The sequence below is a fragment of the Colletotrichum gloeosporioides genome (assembly GCF_011800055.1).
Source record: "Colletotrichum gloeosporioides strain Lc1 chromosome Unknown consensus_7, whole genome shotgun sequence".
Classification (NCBI taxonomy): Eukaryota; Fungi; Ascomycota; class Sordariomycetes; order Glomerellales; family Glomerellaceae; genus Colletotrichum; species Colletotrichum gloeosporioides.
In genome coordinates this window covers 162,563-174,015 of record NW_025544652.1, presented here as the reverse complement: position 1 = coordinate 174,015, position 11,453 = coordinate 162,563, and the positions used below count along the sequence as shown (strand labels likewise).

At 55.2% G+C, this 11,453-nt stretch overlaps 2 protein-coding genes across 2 annotated transcripts; one reads left to right on the top strand and one right to left on the bottom strand.

Annotated features, from left to right (window-relative positions):
• Window positions 1-716: 716 nt before the first annotated feature.
• Window positions 717-6,822, top strand: GCG54_00001466 (putative membrane protein C17A5.08; the record flags this gene model as incomplete). Its single annotated transcript, XM_045401582.1, has 7 exons — window positions 717-869; window positions 931-1,119; window positions 1,182-1,466; window positions 2,528-5,695; window positions 5,746-5,907; window positions 5,959-6,021; window positions 6,079-6,822. The coding sequence occupies 7 exons, from the start codon at window positions 717-719 to the stop codon at window positions 6,820-6,822; spliced, it is 4,764 nt and encodes a 1,587-aa protein (XP_045270311.1).
• Window positions 6,823-7,781: 959 nt separating this feature from the next.
• Window positions 7,782-8,815, bottom strand: GCG54_00001465 (Cytochrome c oxidase subunit 6; the record flags this gene model as incomplete). Its single annotated transcript, XM_045401581.1, has 4 exons — window positions 7,782-7,903; window positions 8,068-8,185; window positions 8,311-8,356; window positions 8,601-8,815. The coding sequence occupies 4 exons, from the start codon at window positions 8,813-8,815 to the stop codon at window positions 7,782-7,784; spliced, it is 501 nt and encodes a 166-aa protein (XP_045270310.1).
• Window positions 8,816-11,453: the final 2,638 nt, after the last annotated feature.

The following is an 11,453-nucleotide window of genomic DNA, read 5'->3' as shown; positions in this document are numbered from 1 at the left end:
TGCAAAAAGAAGATGGACGTTGGGAAGGTAGATATTGGATGAAATAGTTCGGAGGAATTGCTGGTACAGTGAGAAGGTGCAACCCAGCACCTGCCCGCTGACGAAGTGGGAAGAAAGTTTGATAGAGGAAAGAAGGAGTCGCGATGCTGCCTTCAGGGAGGTAGAGAAGCTCTCTGCTAGACGGGCCCACGGACGTGACGTGACAGGGCAGCTTCAGTTAGCAGCGAGATGAGGTCACTGATTAATGAAGGCTCCATCCGGGCTGAAACACCAACGCAGCGATAACAAGCCACTTTTTAGGGGAAACCTCAGCGCCTGAGAACATGTGAGCGTGGCTGGTGAGAAGCGGAAAGGAGCTGAGGAGCTCTGATGGGGCCACCTTACCTTCCCGCAGCGAGGTTCCTTACCTTCCATTACCTTACAGCGTCTGGGCCGGTGGGGATCCGTACCTTCTAGGCCCTCTCTAGCGGCCCAGCACCTCAAGCTCCGGTGCTGCTGCACGCCGCTGGCAGTTGCTCCTGTCGTTGGATGGTCCGTGCACACGTCCAAGGGGCTACCTTACATCTGGCGGGCGCCAATTTTCCGCGCCGAACTTTCAATCGTGGCCCGTTCGTGGTGACCTTTTTGGCGACAGCTTGTCCTGAATACCCAGCCAGCTCCAGAGTCGATCGATCGAGATACCCTCACGCGCGCACGAGGCTCCCACCCACAACATCATGAGGTTATCCGCTGTTGCCTGCGGGCTTTTTGCCTGCTTCGTTTCTCAGGTCGCCGCTACGGCATTGACCTACAAGATCCATGCCAACGAGAAGGCGTGCTTCTACGCCAAGACCCAGAAGGAGAACGAGAAGGTGGCCTTCTACTTCGCCGTACGTCGACACCAGCACGCATGCATTCAACCATGACAATGCTCTAATTCTCTTGATGCAGGTCCAATCCGGTGGTTCTTTTGATATCGACTACGTCGTGACGGGGCCGGGCAACAAGGTCATTCTCGATGGATCCAAGGAGCGTCAGGGCGACTTTGTCTTCACTGCACAGCAGATCGGCGACTACGAGTTCTGCTTCAACAACGAGATGAGTACATTTGCCGAGAAGTTTGTCGACTTCGAGATCGCTGTACGTCGCCGGCCCAACCCATCAACGATACCACAGCATGCTTACCATCTATTCTGATGCAGGTCGAGAACGAGGTTCGCGCTCAGCTCCCCTCCAAGCAGGGTGCCTCTCAGGAACAACACACTACTCTCGAGGAGACCATCTTCAAGCTTTCTGGTCAACTGTCGACCATTTCCAGAGGCCAAAAATACTTCCGCACCAGAGAGAACCGAAACTTCAGCACCGTCCGCAGCACCGAGTCGCGCATCATCAACTTCAGCATGATCCAGTGCGCATTGATTGTGTTGATGGGAGCCCTGCAGGTCTTCATTGTGCGCTTCTTCTTCCAGGGCGCTCGTAAGGGATACGTATGAAGGGTGATGATAAAAGTTGGGTCTGGATTTCGCTGGGCGCAGGCTAAAAGGAGTCTTCAGGGACTCGTGTACATCAAAAGCAAAAGAGGCATGATGTGGTTTATGGTATAAGAGATATCGACGACGATCCGACTCAGCGCTGTGCCAATGAAGCCTGGGGCCTACCCCGGGACCCGGCCTTTATGGCTGGAAATCACTCCACATGGAGTAAATAGCACTGGGTCACCAGTGAACATATTGAATGGTTTAATGAGTCTTGTTCCTCAATGTGTCTTAAAGAGCCATTGCATGCCTCGTGATGCGTAGGAAGAGCCTTGAAGCTTGCTTGATTTCATTTGAAAAGCGAACACCTAAGACGACGAAGTATCTCGTACCATCGTGCTCCAGCGCGATTCGGTTAGCTTGACGGTCATCCGGGTCCAAGTGAAGCTTCCTACCTGTCTAGACGCCGCTCGCATGGCTTGTGCGCGTCTGCTGAGCGAGGCTGCAGGTGAAGCGTGTTCCTCGAGTGGGGCCATAGCGAAAGGCGTCGTTTGATTGGACCAGAATGGGGCTGGTGTCACTAGCCACGGCAGGCTGACCGTGGAACCACTGTCATCCTGTTGCCCGAGCGGCGCGAGCTTGGAGAGCTTAGAGTATCGGTTATCAGCCTCGTCTGCGACCCGGCTAGGTCCTCAAAGCGACCGATCGCCTTCCTCACCACCTGCGGCACACTTTGCGACTACGCGCGACAATACATGGACACCTCCACGCCAAAGCCGACGCGCAAAAAGAACCCCTAGCAACACAAACACCACCTTCTCGGAGGTGGTCCGCGATCTGTCAATGCCGAGTGGTGCCCGCCGAAGTTCGAAACAACAACGCAAGAAACCCCGAGAGCCAAACGAGCCAAAGTGGTACACGATCAAGAATATTCTTGATCAGAGACAGTACGGGGGAACCATCGAGTACCTGATCGACTGGGACGACGATAAGAAAACGGGCGAACGCTTCCCTCCATCTTGGGCAAGTACAGTCGCGCCATTGTATTTGGGTCCATTCTAACGACCAAACAGGCTCCGAGCAAGGACGTGACGTCCAAGGCGATCTTTGACTGGAAGAAAAAGCAGGAAGAAGCGTACACCCAATACGCGACGGGCTCGGAAGAGCCAGAATCACAGCGCGAACGGGAGGAAGGAGCAGAGGACCAAGGCGCATCATCGCATTCTCCAACTGTCAGTACCCTTGACAGTAGCCAACCTATTCGGCCGCCTCATCGGCGCAAGCGACTTCATAGTGAGCGCTTAGCAGAGGAATACGAAAACTCTCAAATTGAAGACTCAGAGGAGGACGAACCCGATCTCTCTAAGCGACATTGCAGTGAGCCACCGTCGCTGCTTTCATTCGGCTCCGAGTTCGACACGGATGCTGCCTCGGACATTCTTCTCGAAGCACCGAGTAACATCTTTGTCGCAATTCCCTCCAAAGTAGAATTTGACCCTACCGAATACCTCAGTGTCTCGGGTTCTCAAGGTTCAACTTCGCATGGGTCACAGCCCATCTCTACGCAAGAAGACGAGGATAACCAGGTGCTACTCACAGAGAATCTCAGCCAAAGGACCATTCCCGACTCACAGGAATACTCAGGGCCTGACACCCAAGAATCTCAATTTGTTGCCTCAACAATCGCGCTGATCACTAACCGGTGTGAGATCATCTCAGACCGTGAGATTGCAGATTCACAAAGGCAGTCCAGCGTCGGGACTTCTCTCAGTAAGACTAGCGAATCTCAGACGCGCCTCTCGTGTGCACCTACCGGTCGTCTTTCTCAAGACGCTGTTCAACAAAGCCCTTTGCAAGGTAGTCATTCGGAAGTCTCCCAACACCGCCAGGAGGATCCAGTCCTTTCAGACCCTGTCTTCTTCACGCAATACTTTCCAAGTCAAAGCCAGCATCTGGTGATACCAAACACTCTTCCATCCATCCCGGAAAGCCAACTGCCAATTTCAGAATCTGCGTCTCCTCGACGATCGCGCTCTGCATCTCAAGACTCGGCATTGTTGGCAGCCCAAGCTGCCGCTCAACTTGTTCAGGAGCAGGAATCAGTACCGGCATCTCTCACCGACACGTCTATACCGTCACATCAAGTTGACAGCCTTTCTGGACACAACGACGCGGATCAATCATCGAGGTCATCCGGAGGAAGACACCAGGAATCTCAATCATCCGGAGCTCCCGTCTTTCTGACCCAGCCAGCTTTTGAGTTTGACCCGCCGTCGTCTTCTGAATCTTCTTCATCACAAGAGAATAGAGCCGCAGGTATCAGCGGTGGCTCAGGACAGCATATTTCGCAAACAGCCTACCAAGTTGATCCGGCGCAAATTACTGTATCTGACTCTCAGGGCGACAGTATTAACACGCAGCACGCTCAACGGGTTGTGCCCTTGCCTCAAATCTCGGCGAGCCAAATAGGTTCGGTTAGTAGCCTTACCGAGGAAGAGTTCATTCCTGATACGGTTCGCCGCAAACCACAGCATCGACGTCTCTGCATCGACAGCTCATTGTCGGCTTCAGACGCGTCATCGCACAGAAGCGTGTCAACAACGCCTTCCGGTCGCCTGTTCGCAAACCTACAGCATAACCGACGCCGCCAGTTGCTAGAAGAAAGCTTTCGCACCTGCGTTGAAAGGAGATCTCTTCCTCCGTCCAATAGCGAGTCAGCACCAGCACCGGTCGTGGAATCTAACCGACAATCCAGTCTTCCCGCAGCCATGGCGTCCACGGGTGAGCCGATGTCGGCTATTGAGGAGTTGCTGAAGATGCAAGAGGCGGCCATGAGCGGTGACTTGGGCGATGACTCGGGGGAGCATTTACGACAGCTTGATGGGGACGGTGGCGTGGCGACGGGACCAACGGACACCCATGATTTCTCGATGGCCATGGAAAATCCGTCTCTTCAGATCAATTCACAACCCCCTATTTCCACAGATTGGCACATGGGAGGGGCTGCCACATCTTCATCAGAATTGCCGGTTCTGACCAGCGCACCCGTTCAGCCCGCCATCCAGGCGCCAGCTAGCGAGCACCCGCCGACGGCTAACCCTGGTGACATCTTCTCTGGCAATCTTATGGCTGCTGAGACCGCACAGCAACTACCCATGACGATTTCTCCGTCGGACATTAGTCGCTCGATTGAGCCGGATGATCCTCTAGCCGCACTGCATCAACTAGATGATGCGCCGCTGAGCATTCTGCCTGCAGAAGACACGGCCACGGCGAAGAGCACGGCATCATCCCCTGATGTCGAACAGTATCGATCTGGGCCCCCAACATCGATGGACCAAAGCGAATACCTTGTTACCGTCTCCTTCCCAGCGAACATCCGCCCTCTCTACCTGAGCACAATCACGGTCTACAAAAACGAGATCGAGCAGTTCAACAGACTCTGTCGATCTGGCGAGGCTTTGCCAGATGAGACGCTGGTGAGCGCCATTGGAAGGCTTCTAGACCAGCTGCGTGATATCTGCGACCTCCCTGCGCCTCTCGACAATGGCTCCATTGATGCGCTAGCAGCCGAAGATCTCAAGAAGCACGCCATGGGGACCAATAGCAAGTTTTTCTTCGTCGGACGGTTCCTGGAGAGGCTCCAGACAAGCCACAAGAAGGTGCTCATTGTTGTGCGCGACATTACCATCATGGGTTATTTTGAGGCCATCATTGGTACCAGCGATATTGCGTACTCATTGAAGGGCTTGCACGAGCTTGAAAGCGACGACGAACATTCTCTGAATGTCGTTCTCATGCACACGGAACAGACTCTCGTGGATGATTTGAGCGACTTTGACGTCGTCATTGGTTTCGACGGCGGCATCATGAGGACTGATGTACTGAGCCGCTGGGCCCAAATGAACGGCAGGAAACCTATGCTGATTAGGCTGATGACTACGTACTCAGTCGAGCATCTCGAACCGATGTTGGGGGACGAGATGAGCAAACTAGACCGCACGAATGCTCTGCTCATTGCCATGTTCCAGTCCCGGGGTCTGATTAGTAATGACGAACAGGGAGAGATGATTGATGGACTCACGGCTCATTTCGCTAACCAAGTTATTGATCCGGAGCCCAACTTTGGCTGGGAGCCCGAGGCCGTCCCGACTGCGGTTCTCGATCTTTACTCCGACAGCCAACACCAAAGCCAGATGCCCCCAACGGCTGAGGAGCTGACAAGTCGGAAGCGGAAAGCGGTAGGACGCCCTTCACTCAGAGATTCCCAGCCACTGATGAGTGTTTCCAGGATGATGGACCCCAAGAGGTCACAAAGCGCCTGCGCGTGAGCCCTTCCCCAGGTCGAGATGGCGGCAGCATCGACGACACGGTCCGCGGCCACCTGAACCCCAACCCAACCCACGTACAGGTCCGCACGACGCAGGACCATCTCGACTCGTTGACCACAAAGGTATTACATCATTCTTCGGTCTCAACCTGCAAGGCGCTAATCGTGGTCTAGATCTCTGAGCTCGAATACCAGTTAGCAGAAAAGACGACTCTAGAGACAAACTTGCGCAAGCACGTGAACAGTCTCTCAAAGAGGGTCAAGAGTCATGACAAGACTATTAATATTATTCAGGAGAAACACATGGCTGCCCTGAAAGAACGCAGCCAATTTGAGGCAGAACGGGATGCGGCCAAGCAGACCGAGGAAAAGGCTCTCAAGAAGAGCCAAACCTGGCAGAACAAGGTACAAAAACTCGAGGAAGAGCTCAAGAAGAAGTCTGCAATTCTCGATGAAGCGCTGGTCGACGCCGGCACAGTGGCCACGGAGGTGTTCAAGCAAAAGACGGACGAGCTCGAGAAATCCCTCGCAAAGATTGCTGATCTGGAAAAGAAGCTTGAGAGCCGCGATGGCGAGCTCAGCTACGCGCGAGACGCCTACCAGACGGCCAACCACGCTAACAGTGAGCTGTCCCGGGAGAACAAGGAGCTCAAGGAGCAGGTTGCCGAGTTCCACAAGCAGGCGGCCGGGAGCCTCGCGCAGATCCAGGACATCAACTCCAAGGAGCAGATCAAGGAGATGCAGCGGCAAATCGCCGAGACCCAGGCCATCAGCCGGGACCGCGAGAAAGAGCTCGCGCGCGTGGAGAAGGAGCTTCGTACGCTTAAGAACGGCCGCAGGGAGACACGCCAACAGAGCGTCCCCCGAAGCCCGCGTCTCGGCATGATGAGCCCTAGGGCGCCGCGCACGGCTGGAGGTTCGGCTAGTAGGGGAACCTCGCCCGTTCCGTACGAGTCCTCGGGTACGGGAAGCACGCCCGTGCCGGGTATGCAGTTCCTGCCATCGAACAATCACAGGTTCAACCACCTTAGAGAGTGAGATTGCTGTCTTATGGTGGAGAGATGGGAAAGCATGCCAGCACGATGTGAGATTGTGAGTATTGATTTGTTTAGAGGGAAAGAGAACAGACGAGGGGTCCGCGAGATGGCCTTTGCAAGCATGATACCCTTCAATGAGGGACGGGTTGTTGTATTTTTTACGAGTTGAGCTCAGGTTCTGACGAGCTAGAGGGTTTTTTTTTTTCCTGGTAGAAAGAGAAAGAAAGGGCTCTTTGCAATGTCTGTGTTTGCTGGATGTTGTCTCACAAGGTGATATCGATGACGCCTGATGGCATGATTACCACGCGTGACATCGTTCGTGGGGCCGAGTTGAATTGTGTCGGAAACTTGCCCCTTTCTTTACCAAGCATCGAACTTCGCGGGGAACGTAGATTGCTTCTGCAGCCTGCCCACATTTCTGCCCGGCTCGCGAGGGGGACTGCGTTCTGATGGTCCCGAGAGGTCGGTCGGGACACACCACACCACCCCGGGGTTTTTACCCCACAGATTCGGCTGCATGCGGTCGGCCGGGGCAGAGACGAGATCTAGTCTTGTAAAACAAATGAGATGTGTATTGCTTTGTATATCTGTGAGAGAAGGCTTTTGGTGAGATGGTACATGAGGTTGGATTCAAAATCACACTACCAGGATAAGAACTCCCCCATCTATCACTTTCACACACACACACACACACACAGAGCGGCACGCACACACGCAAACACACATATAAAAAGCAAGCTTCTCTCTCTTAAGCAGTTTGCCCTTTCTCACGCTTCCCCTGCACCACGGCAGCAGCTCCCTTCCCCGACGTAGAATATACAAGTTAAAGCCTTGGCCAATCCGCAGCCCCAAGGACTTCTGGTTCGTTGTGTTCGACTGTTTGCCCGGTTTGGTATCGAATCTCACACGTCACCTGTTCTCGCGAGAGGAACGGTTATGTGTTGTGCGGGACGAGAAGATTTAGTTCTTCTCCTCGGGGTAGATGTCCTCCTTCAGAGTGACGCCGAGCTCTTCCCTCAGGGGCTTGAGCTCCTCGAGGTACTGCTCGTACTGGCCCTTGTTCTCGACCTTGGCCTTGATGCCTGCGGGTAGAAAGTAGAAAAGGTTAGCGATTTCCGATTTCCGATTCGACATGATTCGCGCCGTGCATTGATCGTGTTTCAATTGCTTGCAGAGCCTTTTTGGGGGGCGTGCAGAAGCGCGATGCGGAAAATCGAATCTGATAAAGCGCGGGACAATCACGTACCCTCAAAGATGCGGACGGCGGTAGCAAAGTCGTTGACGCGGCGGGCAGCCTTCAGGGCGGCGGTGACGACGGCGGGGGAGGGGACCAAGTCGTAGGCGAAGGCGTTGTTGAGGTTGCGCTGTGGTTGTGCGGTGCAAGAGTCAGCCTCGTGTGCTCCTCCCATCAGACCACTTTGGGGTCCGAAACTAGGTTCAGATCCCGAGGAATTTCGATGCAGCCGGGGGAGCGGGTAAGCATGCTAACCTGAAGCTCGAAAACGTCCTGAACGCCATCGAATTCCTTCTCGAATCTGGGGTAAATAGTCAGCGACGTCGTTCGGCAAGCGAATTGAGGGGTATAGAGGCCTCAATGGCTGGGTTGGGCGGCGGTCGTGGTGGTGGTGGTGGGTTCTGTTGGTGGCATGTCGTGGTCGATTCCGGGTATCCCTATCGTCCCCGGCTCACTGCCGCCTTTCCCAATGGCACGCCCGACAAGAGGTGCCAAACCCACCACATGCCACCACGCTAAAGCCTGACGACGAGGAAATGGCTCACCTCGCGCTGAACTCCTCAAAGGTCTCCTCCTCGTGGGCGCTGGAGCGCATGCGGGTGCTGGTGCTGAAGTTGTTGGCGGCCGGGACGCCAGCGACGATGGTGGGCAGGAGGACGGCGGAGCGGGCCATCAGAGGCTGGGTCGAGCGGACGGGGTTCGCACGGAAGAAGGTGGTCGAGCCGCGAGCGGCGACGCGGATGAGGGAAGAGGTCGACATCTTTCGGGTCGGTTTTGTGTGTGTGCAGAGGGGAGAGAGAGAAGGCGACCGGAGGACGGAGGGACGTCGGAGGTTGCGGCGGGCTGTGTGACGTGGAGGTGGTGAGTGGTTGCTATTTTTTTATTTTTTTTTCGCTCGCGAAAGCTATGGGCGTTTCGTCGGGATTAGAGTCGGGTGATGGTGAGTGTTTGACGGCACGAAAAAGGATTGGATTCTGCGAGATTTTGATTGGATGACTAAGCGGTAGCTTGCTGCTGTGAGGTGGGAGCTGAGCTCCAGGCCGTGCGAATTGGGATTATCTTGGTGGTGATGCAGCAAGATATGGCTGTGACAACACAGTTGATGCGCCTTTTCACACGGAGTGTCCATTATCAGGCCATTGTGGACGATTCATCCCCAAATGTGGTAATGGTCATACTCATCATGCTGCAGCTCACTGGTCCCCAGGCAGCGAACCCTTGAGATCTAACACATCTTCAGTGGCTGTGACAGCCCATTGGGAAGCACCACGGGGAAGGAACAGGCGATCAGGTAAGCAGGCTGGCAAGGCAGGGCAACAGAGCCGATGCCCCGAACTCCAGACTCGAATCGAGGCCCCTCCAATGGCACCTGAACACCCTGTCCGGAGTTCAAGGCGATTCAAGGTTCCGTCGCACCGTCCCATCCTGCCTGCCACGCCCGCAGCCACGGCGCGGCACTCACACACACACCATCGCAGCCGCACACGCGGGATGCGCAAGGCTGACAGCTTGACGGCCGGACGGGCTCTAAATCTAATAAGGGGGGATGGGAGCACTGGGCGATGACGGGATTTGGGGTAGCGTGCTAGGAGGGGTGGGCAAGCAGGAGCGAGGGAGGGATGACACGGAGCCGGACCGGACCCAAGATGCCGGAGATTGGAGACTGTGACGGCATCGCCCTCAGAAGTCGGATGAGTGATCGATCACTTGATGGTTGCTTGTTGCTTGCTTCTGATTTGGGTCCGGGCCAATTGGCCGAGGTACAAGTTTGCGTGTTTTTCTTGGGCGACCCTCTTCTATCGAGCCCATCGTCGAATCCTGAGCTAGAACGTCGTGACCGTCGCGGGGCCTTCTTCTTTTGCGATTGGCAACGTAGCCTAAACTCCCGAGATTGCAAGCCGCATCACGAGCGTCGATGTACCGGGTACTTCGCGGGCCAGACGGTTGTTTTGGGGCTAGGTCGAGTTGGCAGTGTGGATTTGGAGATTTTGGGGCCCGACGGGAAAGCTGCGATGCGGCCTACGCCGGGCCCCTGTCCAGCGCAAAACCGCAGAAGAACCAAAGTGTAGGTGAGACCCAAAACGCCAATTCCATTGGCAGCCGGCTAGAGGTCACCTCGTCGCAACGGTGCTGCGTCATTTGACAGGCAATGCCACCGTAGAGAAAAGCAGGTACAGCCTCTCTACCTTGGGTCCCGAGGCTTCCATTAATCAATCCATCCACCCGGAGCTTCCAGGCCTTCCATCCAGTCTTCTATCCGTAGACCCGGGCACTAAGCATCGTCTATCATCTTCTGTTACCTACGAAGGTACTGTAACTGGGCACTTCCTGTTGGCTCCTACTACTGACGGGATTCAACACTGCAGGCATTGAACCCAGCACGGAGACGGCACGAACACCACATCAGTCACGTGGAGCTGGTTGTTGTTCGTGCTGTGCCTGGGAACCATAAAAGCTGAACAGGCCCCCCAAATGAGCATAGGCCCAGGCACAAGAGCCCATTGGCTGGGCTAAGGCCGGGCAGCGAATCACATGCTGCACGATCAAATGAAGGCCGCGAAAAGAGCAACGCGACAAGTACAGGGTACCTGGTCCTTCGTGATAGGAATTTTCCCCTTTTGACATGGAATCTCAACAACTTTTCGCATCTGCTGCTCTCCAGTGTCTGCCAGACTCCCAGGCCAGACCAGACCAGACGGCACGGCTCACTGACACCGACGGATCCTGACTGACTGACTGTCTGCCCGCCCAGTGCCCACCTCAGACTCCTCAGTGCCTTGCTCCTAGGTTTGCCTCTGCCTCTGCCACTGCCAATTAATGCAACTGCTGCCGCCGCCGGTCTCCCCGTCTGGCCCTTCCTTTTCCTCATAAAACCAAACTTCCTCCCGTGCTCCCCGAGTCCGTGGCGTTTCCTACCTTTCTGTCCCCCGTCCCCCGTTCTGACTTCTGTCCACCTCCTTCCTTTAAAGTCAACAACTTCACTGGGAGTCCCGTGGTGGGTAGAGAGAAGACGAGAGAGCGTGTCGCCATTGTTCTTTTGAACCCTTCACTTTTTGCTGCCATTGTCTCCAGTCACTCCTTACTGGCTCCTGTCGCCTTTGCTGGTTAGGTTGCCGATCACTTTCTTCTCTGCTAGTGCTACCGCGCCTTGCATCTGCAGTCTTGCGTCGCGTGCGTTGCTGAACACACAGAAAAGCCAACCACTACCACCACCCTCACCTCCCCCAAGCCTCAAGAGATCCGCGTCTTCCGCGTCGAGTCCACAGGGCAACCCGCATCGAGACCCACGGCGTAACCGAATTTGTTGCCGCAGCTACTCTCCCCCCCGAAAAGAGATCTTTGCGCGCCATCCTCCCTCGATCTCAATCCTCCTCAACCTCTTTCGAGCTCCAACCCAA